This window comes from Trichoplusia ni, chromosome 4 (genome assembly GCF_003590095.1).
Source record: "Trichoplusia ni isolate ovarian cell line Hi5 chromosome 4, tn1, whole genome shotgun sequence".
In the NCBI taxonomy this organism is placed as follows: domain Eukaryota; kingdom Metazoa; phylum Arthropoda; class Insecta; order Lepidoptera; family Noctuidae; genus Trichoplusia; species Trichoplusia ni.
The window spans coordinates 16,599,243-16,622,181 of NC_039481.1; the positions used below are offsets into that span (position 1 = coordinate 16,599,243).

Sequence of the window (22,939 nt, forward strand, 5' to 3'; positions counted from 1 at the left end):
GGCCCTAAAAGATAGGTTTCATCTAATTAGTAGATAATTAAAGACTGATATATTCTAGACGTCTCTACAATCTAGTTGATACGGGGATCCTCTATGTACAGACATGAAGGTGTTTTATTTAAATTTTATCAATGGAAAAAAAATCATAATTAGTGCGTTATTTATATCACAGCGCTGTCTGTGTTTGCAGTCTGTGTCTAATGTTTCCACGGAATTATCTAAGTATTTAACCTATTATTTTTTTAGGTCACTATTAATCAAAAGTCTATTTTCTTGATGCACAGAGTGCGACCAACTATGTTTGTATGGACATTTTTAACGGCAAGGGAACACATACAAAACATCACGTTAGAGTTTTAGTCTTTATAGGTATTATTATTTTGCGTCAATTTCTTAATAATTTTAAGAAACTGTTGTAGGATATTAAATTTTGTTTGAGGTGAGTTTTATTCTTTTAATAAAAATATATGCACAATTCAGATCTTGTTTCTTTTTCTAAATTCTATTTTATTCCTTCTATAAGCAGAAGTTCAAATGTCAAATTTAGATCTAAACAATGTAAATTTACTCCCGTCTCTCCCATCACTGAGAGACTCAATTAAATTTTAAGAAGTGCTTAAAATGTGTTTTCACTACTTTAACTCGAATAATAAAATGGATATTATAAGGATAAAAAACATAAAACAATTGTAACATTCCACTTTTGGCAACCACTCAGTTATCACAGGAACTACACCATACAGTTAAAAGCCTTTTGTTCTAGAAGTATTCCGATGACATCACATCACTAAGGAAGGCTATATCTCACTCTTCATTCCTCACACGAGGAGAACAAACGTTCTCATTTCACATGGAACCGCTTGAATTGTATCATTTATTCATATAAACGCGCCTGAATTATTGAATGCCTGTTATAGTAGAGCACTCTATCATATGTTACGTTGTATGAAGTAGAGTAAGGAACTGTGGTGAATTGATTGCCCTTTTGTTTGGCTTAAGTATATATTTCGGTAGTAGAACGTCACTTGTTAAATAAATACTGTCGTATGAAATGCTGAAAGTTTTTTTTTTTCTTCAGCCGTTACTTTCCCACTGCAGGGCAAAGGCCTCCCTTAGATTCGTCCGGTCTGAAAGTTAATCGAATAAAAATGTAGAGTCTTCAAATATAGGTAGGGCGAAAGGAGTGAGTCAAATTTTTGCCTACTTGAGATAATTTTTAATATGAAATGAAATTAACTACAACTTAAGGGATTATCTAGAATGTAGAGTTTCTGCAAAAGTAGAATGAAATTCAAGAATACTCATACTTACTTAAAAGTAATTATTGTTTAATTAATAGATGAGTGCAAGTCTTTCAAAAAAGCCCACAACCATTGCGTCTTGCACAAATTTAAAACAGGTTCAACCATTTTTTTAAATAACATTTAAATGTTTATGCCAAGAACTTTTTGATATCATATAATACCTGGACTCTACCTATTTTGATTACCTACCCATAATTTTCAACATGTATACTTATACTACTACTATTGTTATTTATGTAGGCATGTTTTAATTAATAATGATAAAAATTAAGTCTTTACGCGATGCTCATTGCACGGTTTATACTTTCGACTCTCTCTAACGCATGCGCATGCACACTTTATTCTATACCTATCCCGCTCTAATCTACTGATCTGTTTTTATGGGCGGCGCACTCGCTCGCTGTTTGCGCGCGCGTTTTCACCTGACACAGTTTTCGTGAAAATCATTCTAGTACAGACCCGGATGTATTTTGAGTGTTATTTTTATTGGAATAAATGCTATAATTGCCGAAAGGTTACGTTTTATAGCCATTCTATAAAATCTTCACGTGTGGGTGATGATTAATATTTTTATTGATTGATAGTCTACGAACTATAAAATTTTAATTTATATCTGCGATGATGACGCAGTCACAATGGCGCTGAGCAAATATGGAATAAGAAATAAATGAATATGATTATTTTTGATTGTTATTGAAAAGCTTAGTGCAGGGGAGAGCCGGGTCCGGGTGGGGTGTGAGACGCGAGGTGCCGGCGACAGCGGGTAGCGCGGCCAGTGGCTGGCCGGGGAGGCGGCGCCGGGCCCGGCCCGCCCCGCGCGCCGCGCCCGCGCCGCGCTCAGTCCGCGCACAGCCGCCGTACCGCTTTCGCTCGTGTACCACCACGGACAATTTCAACTGCTATTTAAATACGTGTTTAACGATCGTCGGATAATTTAATTGATTCGTTGTTGTGAAATCATACGTTTTATTGCCTGAAAGTGTTTCTGAATTATAAAAATAAGCTAAAGAATTAATATTTAAAATGAACATATTTTCTTGACCGTTAATTTATAAATAATTATTCTGTGATTTTTTTATAAAGAAAATGCATAAACGGAAACAATGTACGGGCCGGTTTCGGTGAGATGTTGGGTGAAGATTAGTGTTGGACTGAGGTACTGAGAGTTGTTTCATGGATGTGGAAAACGCGGAGTGTTGGAGGGCAGGAGGCGAGAGGATGGTGGCCGAGGAGGGCAAGACTAGGGCGACTGACTTCTCCATCGCCGCGATCATGGCCCGCAGCAGCGCGGAGCCGCGCAGCCCCGTCGCGCACACGCCGCCACATACCGGTACTGTAGGCCTAATTAAACATACTTCATATACTCATAGACACATACTAGATAATAACATACTATTTTTTTTCTAATCAAATCATATTGCTTCAAATTAAGAAGCTACTCATCATTGATATCGAAATTACAAAATGTAGAGCTGCGCCAATAAGACGGAAAACGTTTCTTTCAATTTCCAAATATTTATAAATTTTATTAAAAATACTACATAATACTATATAGCATTATTATAATACGGTCCAACAATTTAGCAAGAATATTAAACAAAACACTGTCCTATAATTTTATTCAGATTTTAATGTTATATTTTTTATCGGCTTTAAAAAATATTCCAATTAATTAATTATTCAAACTTCAAATTCAACGAAATATATTTTACTGGCATTTGTTTCACTCCATACATCATAAAGAGGTTAAACATATCTATTTCTTCCAATAGAATAGAGTTCTAAAATTATAGGGCCTCTTATTAACTGCAAATTATTTGTTTGTTTCTGCTATAACTATCACTACATAAAAATTAGTTTGGTCTCTATTGTTGAATCGAGAAACGAAACTACTTATAACGAATACTTTGTATAGAAAATAAGGGAAGAATATTAAAAGGTCGTTATTATTATTTTTCTTTCATATGAATGAAATCATAACATAAGAATGTGTAGGTTAATGAGTGTTTGGTTTAAATATAAGTTCTTTTGTTGAGCTAGATTAGCAAATATGTCTGATCTGTGCTGATTTTTCAGACATGCTTATAATTGATAGAAGAATGTAAGTCGGGAGATTAGGTTATTTTTTATATTTCATGTCCAAAATTAATTATTTTAAGATTGTTAAGTTGATCTGTAATAAGGCATAGATTATTTTCCTACTTATAAATGCTTTACAAATAATATAAACATTTTGTTTAAAGTTCTCTATTCCGTTCCGTACCCAAAAGATAAAACGGAACACTATTTCTCCGCTGTCTGGCCGTCTCATGGCCTTATCTCATAAACCGTGGCAGTTAGAAAGCTAATTATGTTGATACTTACAAATTTACCATCTCGCCGATTTGTGTTATAGCCTATTTGTGCAGAACCCTTAGTGTCGCGATTGCAACTCGCATTTGATCAGTTTTATTAACATTAAAACTTTTATGTTTACAGAACATACTCAATTCATTTCAATATAGAATTAAAATAATCTGATCAAAACGGAAAGTCCAAAATTTCAATCGTTTTAAAAGTCTTACAAATTATTTAATAGCCAAGAACATTATTAGGCGTTTATTAAAAAAAAAAACTTGCATGAATATTCAGTAGCGCCTTAAAATTTCATAAACAACTTCAACTTGTAGAAGATTGGTCCACATTTACAAATAGAAATACATTAAAACATTTAAGGTTTGAATATTTATAATTGAAATATTATTCATATTATTTCAATGTCGGAATAAGTAATTGGAACTTAATCCTTGACTGGCACTACATCTGTAACAAAACATTTTATTGTTCTATAATTAGGTGAGCTAATAACAAGTTTAAATCCAACACGTAATTAGAAGAAATCGACATAACAATAAAAGTCATAAACTTGGAGACGTATTTAAAAAAGGGTTAATGCTAATTGGTGTGGTGGGAGCTGGCGCACATGCGCAGGAGTCGTGTTACGGGTCAGTTCGTTATTTCAGATTAATTGTGTGGAACCGAACGCGCCCGACACCGCCCGAAGTGTACCGACACGCAACGTACTACAAATATACGACGTTCATATTTTTATTTTACTGTAATCTACTTATATGAAAGGAACATAGGTGATAGGAATCGTTTAATATAGAAATATCAATTCAAAACATTTTTTTAGCTCCTGTGTCTAATAAAGAAAACAACGACTAATACCTATACATATATATATATTAAAAAAAAAGACATTCTAAAATCAGAAGTTGATTATACCTATACGACATTAAAACTAAAACAGGCTTATGTATAGTAATGTTATACTTCCTTAATAATAAATAATATTGTTGTTGGAAAACGTGCCATGATTACTAGGTTTAACATGTCGTAAAATATTTAGTGGAATGCTTTAAATTCTAACAATTAATTAAAATTGAAGTGATGGAGGAATGAAAATAAAATGACATGGAAGACTGACTTCTGTTTATGGCTTAATCAAGGAACCTCTGTAATAATAGTTCTACTTGAATGTAAAACTGTAGTGAGATAATAAAACGATGATAAGTACCATAAAACTTTATCATTCTACATTTGTACCTTACAAAGTAATTTGATAGACATATCGAATTACTGTGCTTTCATCAACTTTGTTTCAAATCTATTAAAGTTTTTAATATCACATCAAAGCAAATATTACGACAAAGATATTCATTATTACATCAGAATTTACCGATTACATTGTAATTAAAATTTGGCTGTATAGGAGCGTCATAGTCAAATAATTTAAAAAAAAAACAAAGTCCCGCCAAACATGGCGTCGCAAGCTGTTAAATAAAATAATATAATTTCGGAATCGCAGGTACGATAAGATAAAGGTAATTTTGGATTGTCTTTTTTTTAATCAATTTGCCCACCCGCGTTATTACTATTTAATTGTAAAAGTAGAAATTGTACTAAAAATAGTTATTAACTGTTGCTTTTGTGTGTGCCGCGTATAAAATGTTGTATTTATGAGAAGCTATTAAACTTCCATCAGTTTTTGCGAAGTATTGAGCTATTACTACGGGACTCTAAACTTTGTATAGCGTTACGAAGTAAATGAAATAAACCCTAGAATTCATTAGTATCCAACCTTTCTTGATTTTCCGTTTTATTACCTAGGTATCATTTAATTGCAATGTAGGTAATGTATTTCTTAAGTTTATATCACTTTTGTAACTCCTTTTCATTAAAATGTATTTATGTGATGATTAGTATTCTTGGATATTTTAAATTTTAAATCGTATGTTAAATCGTAGAATAAAAAAAGTTGTATTTTTTTCATGCAAAATATCTATGTTGGCTGTTTTATTTATGCTTATATAATAATGCTTGTTGTCCTATTAGAGGTAAAACTTTTATTTCAAAGAGTTCTGTGAAATAAAGAAGGATCTTCTAACCCAAAATCGTATATTTAAATCGAAATATCTCAAATTTTATTTTTTCACTTACCGTTAGGCGAGGAAAAGACAGTATAGAATATAATAACACAACCACAGAGCACAACTCCCACTCGTATCCATTGATTATTAAATTAATTTATCTAGTAAACATATGCGTGAGCCAATAATTTATTACCTGTTGGAGGTGGTCCTAATAATATTTTTTATCAGTGATATCTTTACGAACGTTCTCCTTTACAACGGGTAATAAATTTACTTAAATAAATCTCATTTATGTTGTCTAATTACTTCTGCAATCAATAGATAATTGAAAGATGTTAATTCCAAACAATTAACAATGGTTTACAAACAGTCTCATTTGATTGATATAATTAATTTTAATCAGTTCTGTAGTATCGTGACAAACATTAAATTTTTTATTCAAATCACAAAATGAATAAGTAAATTGCTTATCTTAAAACAATAGTTGCTCTAAATTGGATGACTATTGTTGTACTGTAAAAATTCAGATTCAGAATAAATTCAGCAAATCAGTACGAGAAGATTTTGTGCATTTACCAATTGAATAAACCTGTAACATAGTGTATAGGAGGAGTAACAATGTTGAATATTCCTCTTTCTTTCACTGCAATTAGTGATAAAAGCCAGTTATAGCAAAGAAAAGAGGTTTTGGTACTAAGTTACCAAGTTAGGAAGGTGTAGCTTGAAACAATAACCCATCATAATGCCCATTTTCCATCAGGTTCTGTGTCACGGCAGAGCTCGCCAGCATCGCTCAGCTCGCCGGCGTCGAGTTGCCGGTCGCCGCTGCCGGACGAAGATGTTGAGGTCGACGTGGAACAGTGCTCTGATGGAGAGCGGGACGCGTCCGACCACGCCGTGCCTTCGCCTGCCCCATCCTCTGGTCAGTACAAACTAAATGGATGATAGTATTTAATTTTGGAGTGTGCAACGTAATTATTTGAATGGTTCCCAAGATTTCAAGCTCAGTTTATGTAACGATTTACCTGCGTTCTATTGATTTTACAATAGGCCTGTTTCCACTAAGACTAGATGAGATAGCTCAGAGTATCGTAAAGTATAAGAATGAGAATATTTTTGGGAAATTAGTAAATTGCATTACATCACGTGACATTAAACTCTATGACATAAATAAACTCTTCTGTTTAGGCTATGACAATTTTGGCCATCGTAGAAGTAAATTGGAAGATTACTTTTCAGAAACACAAAATGCAATAAAGAGCCATAGTTTTTATTGAATTTCCAAATTAGGGCAAAAAATATTGCTAAAGGTGCTTTTCTTAGCACTTTGAAGTTTAAAATTAATATCAGAAATGTCATTTTTCATAGGTAAGTGCAGTCTATAATAACAAAACAATTAATCCAAACAGTTTTGGTGTTTGTTCGATACCTAACTAATAACTAAAACTCTAATTATTATCTGTGCTATTTTTCACGTTCACGTTCCTAAATAAACAAAATGTATAACTTAGCTGTCCATGTGTACAACCCATTCGTAGACATCGAGGGTGTAGGGTAATGTAATAATAATACTTAATGTTTGAGTTGTCATTATACTTATCATAACATGATCTCGATGCTGTTGGGGTATAATAAAACGTATATTGAGTTCGTGTTCTTTTTATTAACGGTTATTAAGACTTAAGGGACCGCCTCAAAGTATTTTCTTCAATATTGTTATTAATAGTCGTTGTTGCTGTTTTTTTTTAGTACAATCGTTGGAGAATGTTTCTTTATACTTTCACATCACTAAAATAACATTTATGCAAACAATTATTTATCAATTAACTGTTTCTTGATAGTCACATTCATTTATTTATTCGTAAGCTAATTTGTACGACAATGACTATAATTAACATTCAGTGTAATCCTTAAAAACAATGGTTACAAGTAAAGGCACAATTTGAAAGACAATCACAAACCTGGGTGAAATCTTAAAGCAATTTACTGTAGAGTCTCGCAGTTCTATTATTTTACAACAAAAAGTAATTGAAGTAGTTATAAGACAAGTGTTATTAACGTTATAAACAAACTTTCTCAGACAGACACAATCCGTTTCTCACACTGCAGCCACTTGTGATTTAATGCGTGTAGAAGACTTAATGTAGTCACAATAGTGGCGAGGTAACGAGGTTTAACAAGCTAATTCTTGTTCGTAATAATTTACGTTTTAATGCAGATAACATATTTTGTGGCCGTCTGGTTATGAGATTGTGGGCTTTCCTTACTCCGTATATACATACACCTAGTTACGAGTAGTGTCTGGGGTCCTATCGCCACGTCTAGGAGTAATATATTGCAGTTGTGGAAGCATGAGAGAGTCTCCCGCACAAAACTGCAGTAATAATGCTCTAAGACGTGGCTCTAGCTCATCTTTGTCAAGTCGTGTAATGGAAATTGATAAGAAAATAATGAAATTTGTAAAGTTTAAATATTCAACACAGGATTCAAGTAGAATATAATACTTCTAAACGCGCTAAATTCATTCAAAATTGGGTAATAAATATAGGTGTTGACCTTAAGAATAAACACAATGGGAGTCCCACGCTAGATGCACTGCACACTAAAGTCTGAACAGATTGCAGTAGCTGTAGACGAGAAAACATAACGTCTATAAATTCATACTTGAATTGTTGGCTCTGTATCCCAAAATGTGTATTTGAATAAAATGTTGCTAGGTACAGCAGCTATCTGTCAACAAAAAATCTTACAAAAAGTGCTAAACAATGCAAAATATAGGTACTTATACAAACATATAAAATAATGATTTTGGCTTAGGTACTAGGACTTGGTCAAATAGTTTATCAATTACAGACATGCACAACAATGTCTAGCTAATTAAAAATGAAGAAATAGTCAAGCATCAAGTGTTTTTACAGTTGCCGTCATCAAACAGTCGAACCTGTATGCAATTCATTTTCATTGGCATTTAAGTGTCATAAACGGTTACTTTAAGTGTAAGTTGTGCCTGAAACGTATAGACTTTGCGGAGAATAACTATTAGTTTGGCTTTGTTTTGGCAGGCAAATGTACCTAAGATACATAGGTAAAGTCAACAATATAAGTCTATTTACGAAGAGTCTCATATCTTTATCCTTTTGCCACAAGGCTATATTGTATTTTAAATGCATTGACCAATCATTGTATGTGGTCTGCATTCATGTTTCGTGAATTGGATTGTCCGAAGTATTGATGATGACTCCGACGTCTTTATTTTGTTGACAGAACTAGGCGAACGAGATACACCTTCGCCAGCGCGGCCGCTACCTCCCACCACCTCTTGCAACTGCGAGGAGTTACTCTCAGTGGACTGCCAGCTGGAGACCAAGGAGCTGTGGGACAAGTTCCATGACCTGGGCACTGAGATGATCATCACCAAGAGCGGAAGGTACCTACCTACAAATACTAACTTATACATTTACGTGGCATAATATGAAATGCAATAATCCTAATTTCTTTGCCTTTATTGGTCAAGAAGATACCTATTCATATACGCGACCACTTAAAGTTGTATATTTATCTTTATAAATTAAAGGGTTTCTTAAAAATCTCAAATTGAATGTAAAGAACAAGGATCGTTACGTTTGAAATCCGTGACACACGGCACCTGCTACCTTCAATTAGGCAAATGAAGTGATGCGGTAAAGGAAAATAGATTATCGGTTGTCGGTTTAAAACTTTAATGCGTTAAAAGTATTTAATTAAACGTTCAATAACAATAACAACAAACATGAGAGACTGGTGCTACCTCTTTCTAGTAATTATGTAAATAAGCCTAGGGCGCACATGCTTAATGTTATGATATTGTCAAAGTTTGTATTATTTACGGCTTACGACCAGATTCAACGATCAAATGTCTTATCTAATTCGATTATTGGGCCATTAAGGCCTTGAACAATAAAAGTCACGTAAAATTACTGCCATTAATTCTTTCATCCGAAGGAAGGAGGGAGCATTCATGGCAAGATATATTTCGAATAGACCATTGTAACTTTTCGCGTATATGCTTCATAGTCCATGTATGTAATCTTCAATTAAATAAATTAATCTCAAGTGCGAAAATATTTACCTAATTAGTCTCTTTTTATATTTATTGAGGTGTAGCCGTTATGGCGCTGTTAACGAACACTAAAAGGTCAAGAAAAACAGTTTTAAAATAATTAATTAAATAATTACTTCACTCATCAACGTAATGTAATCTTTCACTTCGTTGAGATCGGAGTCAGAAACAAATTAATTCACTCCACAATCGCCCTCCTATAAAGGGTACAACGAAATGGATTCATCAGCTAAAGTGGCCAATTCCGGAATAATTACTTCGCGAACCCGGCCGTCCTTCAACCCTTTAACGAGATAAATTAAAAGTACATTTTTTCCTAACCGTCGGCGTAATGTCGGGCTATAAATTCACAAAGCCCCAAAGACAACAAACAGCGTTGCGTGGGGGAGGGGAAGATGTTTTTATAGTCACGCCGAGAGGTTTATCTAAATAATTGCGTAGTCGGTGGCGGAGAGCGGAAAATTGGCATTGTGTACGGTGCCTCGCGCCCCGGTCGCCCCGGGAACAATGTCGCGCTTCGGCTCTGACATATAACTCTCCAGAGAGGCGCGCGCGCAATATTGACATGTCAAACTAAATACAAAAATGTTACACTTGTATGGTTTTAGTAATTCTTAACTCTTTTAAATGTTTTTTTTTTTCAAAATGTAACTTATTACCGGGAATTTTGTTTATGCCCATATTTTATTTAATAATGGCTGTATTTATTACCTGCGAGGTAAAGTTATAGTTTGCGATAAAATATCTCATTTCCATGGCAAGAGTTGTGAACAGGTTCTAACATAAGTGTCGCGGCAAAATAAGATCTGCCTTGTAAGTTAGCGGAATGAGTGTAGTTTCTTGTCATTAGCTGATGCAGGCTTGCCTTGCGTTCTGATGCGGTTACGGTAAAATAGCTTGTCGGTACAAGTGTGCGGAATGAGCATAATCCCCGTATTAGCCGGCTGTCATATGTTATCTGCAACGGGGAGTGCCCCCCGTATCGCAACAAGTGCAGTTAGTCTAAATCACTGTGCTAGCAGTAGCCCGGAGAGCGTTTCAATCTCCGGGGAAAGGTTCCCATTGTTACGCGCACATCACACGCTATATATACGACACTAACAAGAGTTGATACTTGTAAGGGTAAATTGTTGTTTTCGATAAAATAAATATATATTAAAGTAGAATTTAAATAAAATGCTATTTATTTACCTTAAATGGAAATGAAAATACTTTAAGAGAGAATTCTTAAAACGTTAAAAAAATTGTTGACATTTGGCGATAGAAACTCCTAACTTAATAATAGATCATTGCTATATAAACCAAATGAGTAAAACTTAAATAATAATAATTTTATTTTTAATGGCAACAGATCAACCAAGTGCAATCCTAACATGTACGCTTAAACAAGAGATAAATCAACCCGTCTAATCAAAACGGGATATTGGGGACAAATTTTACAAGGGGAGGGCGCCGAAGCGTGTTCTCAAATTGCTCAACAATGTATTGTCTATTAATTCTTTGCAAAATCCTCTGTTATCGTTTTGCTGAGATTTTTGATAACGTATCCAGTTGATCATTCTTTTTCTAAAATTAGTTATTATCATAACTTATAACGTGTATTTTAACGTCTGTCTGTATAAATAAATTCGAAAAGAGACCAACTCAACATCTAGAATTAAACTTGATTCAAAACTATTGAACTTGTACGTATTTTACTGTTAAATCGATTATAAAATATTTATGTAAAATACCTGAGGAAAACCACAGCACGACGAGTGTTAAACTAACAAAGGGCACCAATAGCAGTAAAATGTGTTACTGCGTTCATTTTTATGTCAAACTTAATATGAAAACATAAAGTGGCCCTTATCTCCGGACATCCCGTAATACGCTTTATCTTTTTTTATTGCGATGCACAATCCGTTCCTTTCCACGTCGATACGATCCGCCCGGGACCACCAAATATCGTACTTTATTATCGAAATTTTCCTAATTCTACTATAAGTTTCATAAGCTTATAAATATTAGACTGAGGTAACGTAATATTATTGATATTGTAAGATAGATTTTGTGTATATAATTTGAAATTGATATTCATGATCGTGGAAAATAGGCTATGGTATTGGCTTAAATGTTAATATTCGATAGTTGTTTACAAAATCCATGTCAAATTACTCACCGGAATACAAGTTTTTCTTAAATTAGAAGCAACATTATTTATCGATAAACTTATGGGACTGCAATGCACAACACTAAGTGGAGTAGTATGAAGAACGTCGCGTCGTGTTTTCGTCTCGATTTATTTGCTTTTTTATTTTTTCGATTCGTTTTTTTTGATTTACAAGCAGTGGCTTTACTGCCGAGTGGACTTTGTTAGAGGGAGCTAACTGCCTGACGATTTATGTCCTCTGGACCTTTTTTGACAATGGGCTTGTCCAAAATATTTGAATGTTAGGTCATAACAAACCCTCTTTAACCCGAACGCTTATCGTTAACAACATTATTGCAAAATCAGTTTGCGGTTGACTTCAACATTGTTCGTCATCGACAAATTCATATAATAAAACGGTGTTGGAATTATGTGTAAGCGCTCTACCGCAAAATTTAAAATGTGCAGACAACCTTTCGCTAAGAAATAAATCCATATGTATAAGTTCTTTATTGCCGGTCTTTCTGGAATGCCCACAGGCTATAAATCTTGAAAGCATTATTATTGTACATACTTTATTAATTAATCAGTCGATCAGTACCTATCTAAGTAATGAATAAATTATGAACCTGCGAAACTTTATGAGATAATTGTTTTGATTTACATAACTAGATGGGAGTATTTAAATCACTAGATGCTTCAGCCGCAGTCGTTGTTCATTTAATTATTACCTATCTGTTGGAGTGCATCTCAGGGCGCGGGGGCGTCTACCACGTAAATTATCGGTATCCGCAACTTGCTCGATTGGCCGTCGTATTAATGGTTTTATCGGTTTTTAATACGTCCACAATTACCCTCCAGTGTGTCGGCGGACGTGACGCTCATGCTTTATAAGATGTGCGTGTCTAAACCATGCATTCTGTTTTCTACTGATTGAAACTTTATCATGACCTTTGAACAACAATTATTAGTTGTTACAACACATTATTTCATTTTTATAGGTACTGCAAAAAATATTAAACGGTTAACTGTGTTTCTATGGATAGCATAACTCAACTGTTTTATAAGTAAGCTCATACTTAAACGTATGTGGTGTCTGCTCAAATCAGCGATGAACGTAAATGAGTGCAACGAAGTTTACTTTATACATTTCCCATGTAAAATAAACACCCTTCTATCAAGTCAATAATTTAATTAATTACGTATACTCTTTTCGCAGAGATTAAGAATGAGACGTTATAAAAGATGCACAAGTCATATGCTCATATATTCAAATAATATTGAAGAGAGAACACGCACAAGATACTGGTATTAATATTAACCTTTAGCACCTGGCACACAGTTTGATCTGCACCTACTCCTTTGTGCCGCACCAAAGGTGTGGATCGTTGAAAAAAATACAAAACTTATGGCATTTAACAAACAATATTTAGTGCCGTTTTGACAGTTATTGTAGTCAATGATTACTGTTGATTATCAGTGGTTATAATACAGTTTTTGCCGGCCGGCTCCAACAGGTGCCTGTATTGAGAATATAAAAGTTATTCAACTGTATTTTATAGGGTTTAACGGCGAACTTTCGGAGATATCGATCAACTTTTTTGACTCTAATGCTATTTTGTGTGATTGGGAAACGTTTTGTAACTTTATTACTGTGTTTCAACAAATGTTTTAATTTGAGCATATATAATGTTAACATTGTAAGATTCTAACGGATAACTGGAAGTTAAAAAACTGGGTTGTATTATGTAGTGTATAACATAGTTAAGCTTGGGGTAGTAATACCGCAATTCTTACATTGATTAAAAAAGAACTGCTTTTTCTTTAAACTTTCTAGCATTTAGAAATTATGTTCGATATGATTACACCTACATAAAATAAAATAAAAACTTTAGCTTATTCATATAAAGTAAACACTAAATCACCTGTTTCATGTAATAAAGCCGTTGATGGGGATATCGTTATCATATTTTAGGGAATCAAATGTATCGGCGGCGATAAAGCAAATGCAAAGTCAATCGAGCGTCGGTTTAGCTCGCTGCGTAATCGGTTTTAATAAATCGTGTCAGGGTTGGGGAGTTGGGGAGGGGGCTGAGGTACGCCGACATGTGCATTAAATTTAATTGAAATTTTCGTGGGTATGTGTTATTTTGCACTAATGCACCTTTCAATTTGACATGTCCGCACTCCCTGCACAACCGCTTAAGAAAAGAGTTCAACGCTCGATTGAATCTTTTGCAAAAATAAACATTGCTAATTTCTTATCAAAGTTTTTGATAATAAATTTGTAGAATACATTGTATTGCTTATAGGGATTCTACAGCATTCTCATAGGAATTAATTAAATACTTATACCACACACAGTAAAAGTTAAGTCAAGACTCTATGTTGAAATAATGCTCTTGCAATAATTTCTGCGATGTCCTGAACCAAGTATTTTAAGATCAGTTTGGATAGACAGTAGATATTACCAATTAGCAAAACCAGTTGTCGTATTTTCATCACTGTAACTCCAGTTAATACCTAATTGGTAAGGTGATGAGGCGCGAGTTCGTGTGTGCTCCGCGCACGCGCAGCGATCGCCTGATAACTCGATCAAACTGCGCCGCCAACGTGTTGCAATAAAACGCAATTATGTTCATCACACGAATTAATTAATACTCTCAACGAAATTGGTTCTTGGAAATACTTTGCATAGAATACGATAATTTTAAATGTGTTCTTGTGATTACTCGTTCGTTTGCTGGTTATATATTTGAATAAATAATTTCCTCAATAATGTTTACTATTTTAAGGGTTCTTTAAATGATGGCATTTAAAAACAGTTTTGGCACTACTAAAACCACAATAAATGTATTCTGATCTCACAATGATTAATGTTGAAAGTATTAGCTACTGGTTAGCAGTGACTTGAATACGAGAAAATGAGATGTGCACACAATAAGAATGCGCCCACGCACAGCGCGATTCGTGCCGGTGTGAACTGTCAGCTACCGGGCGATTGTCCGACTCATGGTTTCTGGAGACTTTTGCGAATAAATTTTATTATTAAATAGGTATTTTGGTGAAGCTTTCCTTTATGAGGTATCTCAAGATTTATGCTTCAAAATCTGATTAATTACTTCACCGAATACTGTAATTTTTCATCGTAACACCCGCTTTAAAAACGATTAGACCATAAAGTACCAGAGGCCTTTACTTACTACGAGATGGACTCGGAGAGGAACATCATTAAAAGGGTGGTCATTTAACAGGCATTAACGCCTAAAACATAATAAGCGAGTTTAAATAATTACGAAAAAAGGTGTAAAAAGCGCTTGAATACAGGGAGAGTGATGCGCCTGCGCTGCTCGATGAAAGGCTGACGGCAGACGCCGACGGAGATTGATTACGTAATCATGGACAACGGCCGGTGATTTCGGGAATCTCATAGAGTGTAATCATCATTCATCTCACGGCTCGTTGACGTTACATTGAAGATATGTTCCTTGTGTGATTTTTCGAGTGTATACTCATAATCGAATTTTGAAGTTAATTTTACACGTCGATTAACGTTGCCGGCGGTTTTTGTTGTTTGGAAAGCTGCATTGATTGCTCAGAAGCGACCCGAAAAGTAGTCGTAACATAATAAAAACATCGAGTTTAAGTTAGTAACAATGTGGTGGTATCTGGCTGTCGTCGCACAATTAGCCCTCCATTGTGAGATCGGTATTGTGCTGGGTGCGCGGGCGCGTGTTGGTTTTACTCCTACGCCCATTGTGATCGCTTCAATCGCGCGCATTGCCATTCCACTCGCACTGTTCAATGAGATATTATCTCGACTATTATTAGCCGACATTCGATTCTTAAATAGATAATGATTTAATATGCCTTCGCTTTGCCGTATTACGCGTCGATTCATTGTGATTGATTGCGTTAAGTCTTTTAATAAAGTCAACGTAATGCCAGAAGCTTCTTTTAATTAATCAATGATGCAGGTAAAATAATACGCTAAACCTAGTAGATACTTTAAAACAGAACATTAATTGTTACTTTAATGGAACTTAATAGCTTAAGGTCCAGTTTCACCATACTCTGTTAAATATTTAACGGTCTGTTAAGACAGATAACGGACTGTTAAAGTTATCGAGTGTCCCACCACGACTAAACGTCTGTTAACTTCGCTTAACAAGGCATTAAATCTAATCACCGGCCAAGACGTCTGTTAGACACTAACAGATTGTCAAAGTCACGTCAAAATGGACGCTGCATATAATTTTATTTTTGCAAATAACATTTTAGAAAATTTAGATTGCTTAGATGGAATTGTGTCATTGCTATTTCGAAGAATACGATGATGTCGATTTTTGTACCAGGTTTCGTTTATCAAAAGATATGACCCTTGATATTCTCCAGTTGATCGAAGATAAATTAGAATATCCATCAGATCGGTAAGTCGTCTATTAATTAATTAAGACCATCATGTACGTTATGAAATGCAAGAAATCATTGAGTAGTATTTTTATGCACTTATACAACCCATCTTATCATGTGTGATATTTTGATTATATCCACCTACAACCTTATAACTTTACGAACACAGATTTACATAATACAGGTAAGATTTATAAGGCTTATTCAATACATGAATGTTTTATAAAATTAATCATTTATTTTGTTTCAGAAACGAATCAATTTCACCCATAAATCAGCTTCTTTTGACTTTGAGATACTATGCGACTGGCTCCCAACAAATATCAGTTGGTGATTATTGCGGTATAAGTAAATCGTCATCTCACAGAATCATACACAGAGTCACTGCTGCAATAGCCTCATTAAGCCGCAATTGTATCAAGTTCCCAGACACAGTGGAAGAGATAAGGAAAACTCAGTTGAATTTTTATAATATTGCAAAATTTCCAAAAGCTTTGGGTGCTCTAGATTGTACACATGTACGGATTCGTTCCCCTGGTGGGGTAAATGCAGAATATTTTAGGAACCGGAAAGGCTACATGTCCATAAATGTGCAAGCGATTTGCAGTGCAAATTTAGAAATTTTAGATTTGGTGGCAAGATGGCCTGGCAGTAGCCAAGACCAAACTATTTGGAACGCTTCCTACAGGAATGCTTTGTTCGAAAGCGGCAAGTATAGGGATGCTGTATTATTGGCTGATAGTGGGTACATGAATCGGCCTTATATCATGATGCCACTGGACAATCCACAAACCCCAGAGGATATACTATATAATGAGGCTCAAATCAGAAGCAGAAATCCTGTTGAACGCATGTTTGGGGTGTGGAAACGAAGATTCCCTGTACTTGCCTTGGGGATGCAGATACAAGTGAAAAAATGTCTTGCTGTTATTGTTGCAACGGGAATACTGCACAATATTGCAATAAAGGGAAAGGAAGAGTTACCACCAGATGATCCTGAACTTGAGTTAATTATGCCATGGGAAGATTTGTTCCGTCAGGGCCATATCAGGGAACAAAGAAATAATGGAGTTATGAGAGATATAAATCCTAAGCGAAGAGAGCTAATAAATAATTATTTTAAAAGTTTACATTTAAATGCATCTCATAATTGATTTATAATTATTAGTTGTTATGATGTCTTTATTTTAACTGCATTAAATTTTATAGACCGAAAACAGTTAGTACCTTAAGTACAAATGAAAAAATCTTAAGTACAAATAAAAACATGATTCATAAATGTAACTAAAGAATAAAAACATAATGTGGTGTATTAGTTTAATTAAATTCGTTTGTAAAATAAAATAAAAAGTCGAAAATCATATATATTTTTTTAACATTTCAAGTTCCATTTCCAATTTCTCCGTTCTAATTTTTTCTTGTTTTAACTGTTCTCGTAAAATTTCTTCCTTTAGGGCAGCTTCTTTTTGGGTATTTATCAACATGTTCTCAATAAGTAATAATTTGCTTTGCAGGACTTTGTCCTGCAAAGAAGTCTTTGGCCTTCTTCGGTGCAGCCATGTTGATGTCGAAAGTTCTTTATTGCCGGAAAGTGTAGTCGACACTTTAGTTTTCAAATCTCTTGGAGTCCAACTGCTCCACTTTTTATTTTCCACTTTCTAAAAAAAAATAGAAAAATTATTGTAATTAATTATTTCATAATTATAATGGCCATAAAAGCCACTTGTCTGCCAGTACCTACATAAATATTTTTACCCACCTCAGTTGGAATAATGCCTTTGTTTTTCTGAGACATACTGGAATCTTTAAATATTGGTGAAGAAGGCGCATTGGCATTGAGTACTGTCTGTGATCCCAGAACGACCCCAGACTCGATATCATCCTGGTAAATAAATAAAAAAATTACCTCGTATGTTAATTAAAGTTACTATAAAAATATAACACATAAATATACTTTTTTATTAAGAACTTCAATTTCAGTATTTGAATTACGAAGTTCCTGATCTGAGAAATGTATATCAGAGTCATAAGGATTATCAAGTCCATCCAAAGTTGGGCCAAGTAACATTTCCACTTGTCCTTGAAGTGGTCCTGGTGGTGGAATGTCAGGCTTGCCTCCTCCTGCAAAGAAACACAATACTTAGCACGACTTCTCGGAATAAATCTATACACTTTTCTTTTTAAAAACGACTATTGCTCTAAGGAATTTAATCCCTGTGTCGTTGGGTTTCACAAACATACAATTCACATGCAAAAAGACACCCAGACTCAGAACAAGCATTTGTGAATCACTCAAAATAATGCTTGTACTACGCGGGAATCGAACCCACGACACGCGGCGCACAGTGGGTTTGGCGTGATGACCTTAACCACTCGGCTATACCGTACAAGCATTGGATGTGCCTAGCTGTAGCATATTGTGTTCTTCTTGTTTTCAGGCCTAGCTAGTTCATGTTTTAAAACAAATAGCTGTGTCACCTACCAGTTAAAAAAATATTTTTTTTGGCAGCGGCTTTGTCTTTCCGTGTGGTGCGTTTGATGTTGTCCCAGCAGGTTTTTAATTGCTCAACGTGACGCACGTGAAAAGAACTTAAACAATTAAATTCTTCTGCCAGTTTCTTCCACCCTTCATTTTTCGTTGCACTGGTCACGGCATCCGTTTTTTTATTTTCCACGATATCCTTATGCCGTGAAATTAGTTCTATCAGGAGTTCTTTTTCGTGTGTGGTAAAATTCGGTCCACGTGTCTTCTTCGACATTTTTTTATTTCAAAAAATCGCGAAAAAATTACACCGCAACAAACCGAACACAACTAATCAAAACGTAAACAACACCTAGATACCTTGACATTTCATTTCAAACGACGTATTATACGACTATGTAAAATGTCGTCCAATTCCATATAAATACACGTCGGAAGCGAGCACTTCAATCTGGTTGCTTAAAATAAGAGCGAATGACTTGCCCGTCATTCAGTTAAATGGCAGATTTACTAATGCCTTGTTAAATTTTTGCCGTGGGACACATGACGACATAACAGACCGTTAACTATTAACAATCCATTAGTAAATGACCGATTATGATTTAACAAACAGAGTATGGTGAAACTGGACCTAAGGTCCAGTTTCACCATACTCTGTTAAATATTTAACGGTCTGTTAAGACAGATAACGGACTGTTAAAGTTATCGAGTGTCCCACCACGACTAAACGTCTGTTAACTTCGCTTAACAAGGCATTAAATCTAATCACCGGCCAAGACGTCTGTTAGACACTAACAGATTGTCAAAGTCACGTCAAAATGGACGCTGCATATAATTTTATTTTTGCAAATAACATTTTAGAAAATTTAGATTGCTTAGATGGAATTGTGTCATTGCTATTTCGAAGAATACGATGATGTCGATTTTTGTACCAGGTTTCGTTTATCAAAAGATATGACCCTTGATATTCTCCAGTTGATCGAAGATAAATTAGAATATCCATCAGATCGGTAAGTCGTCTATTAATTAATTAAGACCATCATGTACGTTATGAAATGCAAGAAATCATTGAGTAGTATTTTTATGCACTTATACAACCCATCTTATCATGTGTGATATTTTGATTATATCCACCTACAACCTTATAACTTTACGAACACAGATTTACATAATACAGGTAAGATTTATAAGGCTTATTCAATACATGAATGTTTTATAAAATTAATCATTTATTTTGTTTCAGAAACGAATCAATTTCACCCATAAATCAGCTTCTTTTGACTTTGAGATACTATGCGACTGGCTCCCAACAAATATCAGTTGGTGATTATTGCGGTATAAGTAAATCGTCATCTCACAGAATCATACACAGAGTCACTGCTGCAATAGCCTCATTAAGCCGCAATTGTATCAAGTTCCCAGACACAGTGGAAGAGATAAGGAAAACTCAGTTGAATTTTTATAATATTGCAAAATTTCCAAAAGCTTTGGGTGCTCTAGATTGTACACATGTACGGATTCGTTCCCCTGGTGGGGTAAATGCAGAATATTTTAGGAACCGGAAAGGCTACATGTCCATAAATGTGCAAGCGATTTGCAGTGCAAATTTAGAAATTTTAGATTTGGTGGCAAGATGGCCTGGCAGTAGCCAAGACCAAACTATTTGGAACGCTTCCTACAGGAATGCTTTGTTCGAAAGCGGCAAGTATAGGGATGCTGTATTATTGGCTGATAGTGGGTACATGAATCGGCCTTATATCATGATGCCACTGGACAATCCACAAACCCCAGAGGATATACTATATAATGAGGCTCAAATCAGAAGCAGAAATCCTGTTGAACGCATGTTTGGGGTGTGGAAACGAAGATTCCCTGTACTTGCCTTGGGGATGCAGATACAAGTGAAAAAATGTCTTGCTGTTATTGTTGCAACGGGAATACTGCACAATATTGCAATAAAGGGAAAGGAAGAGTTACCACCAGATGATCCTGAACTTGAGTTAATTATGCCATGGGAAGATTTGTTCCGTCAGGGCCATATCAGGGAACAAAGAAATAATGGAGTTATGAGAGATATAAATCCTAAGCGAAGAGAGCTAATAAATAATTATTTTAAAAGTTTACATTTAAATGCATCTCATAATTGATTTATAATTATTAGTTGTTATGATGTCTTTATTTTAACTGCATTAAATTTTATAGACCGAAAACAGTTAGTACCTTAAGTACAAATGAAAAAATCTTAAGTACAAATAAAAACATGATTCATAAATGTAACTAAAGAATAAAAACATAATGTGGTGTATTAGTTTAATTAAATTCGTTTGTAAAATAAAATAAAAAGTCGAAAATCATATATATTTTTTTAACATTTCAAGTTCCATTTCCAATTTCTCCGTTCTAATTTTTTCTTGTTTTAACTGTTCTCGTAAAATTTCTTCCTTTAGGGCAGCTTCTTTTTGGGTATTTATCAACATGTTCTCAATAAGTAATAATTTGCTTTGCAGGACTTTGTCCTGCAAAGAAGTCTTTGGCCTTCTTCGGTGCAGCCATGTTGATGTCGAAAGTTCTTTATTGCCGGAAAGTGTAGTCGACACTTTAGTTTTCAAATCTCTTGGAGTCCAACTGCTCCACTTTTTATTTTCCACTTTCTAAAAAAAAATAGAAAAATTATTGTAATTAATTATTTCATAATTATAATGGCCATAAAAGCCACTTGTCTGCCAGTACCTACATAAATATTTTTACCCACCTCAGTTGGAATAATGCCTTTGTTTTTCTGAGACATACTGGAATCTTTAAATATTGGTGAAGAAGGCGCATTGGCATTGAGTACTGTCTGTGATCCCAGAACGACCCCAGACTCGATATCATCCTGGTAAATAAATAAAAAAATTACCTCGTATGTTAATTAAAGTTACTATAAAAATATAACACATAAATATACTTTTTTATTAAGAACTTCAATTTCAGTATTTGAATTACGAAGTTCCTGATCTGAGAAATGTATATCAGAGTCATAAGGATTATCAAGTCCATCCAAAGTTGGGCCAAGTAACATTTCCACTTGTCCTTGAAGTGGTCCTGGTGGTGGAATGTCAGGCTTGCCTCCTCCTGCAAAGAAACACAATACTTAGCACGACTTCTCGGAATAAATCTATACACTTTTCTTTTTAAAAACGACTATTGCTCTAAGGAATTTAATCCCTGTGTCGTTGGGTTTCACAAACATACAATTCACATGCAAAAAGACACCCAGACTCAGAACAAGCATTTGTGAATCACTCAAAATAATGCTTGTACTACGCGGGAATCGAACCCACGACACGCGGCGCACAGTGGGTTTGGCGTGATGACCTTAACCACTCGGCTATACCGTACAAGCATTGGATGTGCCTAGCTGTAGCATATTGTGTTCTTCTTGTTTTCAGGCCTAGCTAGTTCATGTTTTAAAACAAATAGCTGTGTCACCTACCAGTTAAAAAAATATTTTTTTTGGCAGCGGCTTTGTCTTTCCGTGTGGTGCGTTTGATGTTGTCCCAGCAGGTTTTTAATTGCTCAACGTGACGCACGTGAAAAGAACTTAAACAATTAAATTCTTCTGCCAGTTTCTTCCACCCTTCATTTTTCGTTGCACTGGTCACGGCATCCGTTTTTTTATTTTCCACGATATCCTTATGCCGTGAAATTAGTTCTATCAGGAGTTCTTTTTCGTGTGTGGTAAAATTCGGTCCACGTGTCTTCTTCGACATTTTTTTATTTCAAAAAATCGCGAAAAAATTACACCGCAACAAACCGAACACAACTAATCAAAACGTAAACAACACCTAGATACCTTGACATTTCATTTCAAACGACGTATTATACGACTATGTAAAATGTCGTCCAATTCCATATAAATACACGTCGGAAGCGAGCACTTCAATCTGGTTGCTTAAAATAAGAGCGAATGACTTGCCCGTCATTCAGTTAAATGGCAGATTTACTAATGCCTTGTTAAATTTTTGCCGTGGGACACATGACGACATAACAGACCGTTAACTATTAACAATCCATTAGTAAATGACCGATTATGATTTAACAAACAGAGTATGG

At 34.8% G+C, this 22,939-nt stretch overlaps 1 protein-coding gene across 1 annotated transcript in view; it reads left to right on the forward strand.

The window, feature by feature from the left end:
• Window positions 1-2,163: 2,163 nt before the first annotated feature.
• The window catches only part of LOC113493320 (T-box transcription factor TBX20), a 64,276-nt gene continuing 43,500 nt past the window's right edge, over window positions 2,164-22,939 (forward strand). The window contains exons 1-3 of the mRNA XM_026871252.1: window positions 2,164-2,634; window positions 6,480-6,641; window positions 8,984-9,146. Of these exons, the coding sequence (XP_026727053.1) occupies window positions 2,478-2,634; window positions 6,480-6,641; window positions 8,984-9,146 (482 nt within the window). The 5' untranslated portion in view covers window positions 2,164-2,477. The remainder of the gene's footprint in view (window positions 2,635-6,479; window positions 6,642-8,983; window positions 9,147-22,939) is intronic.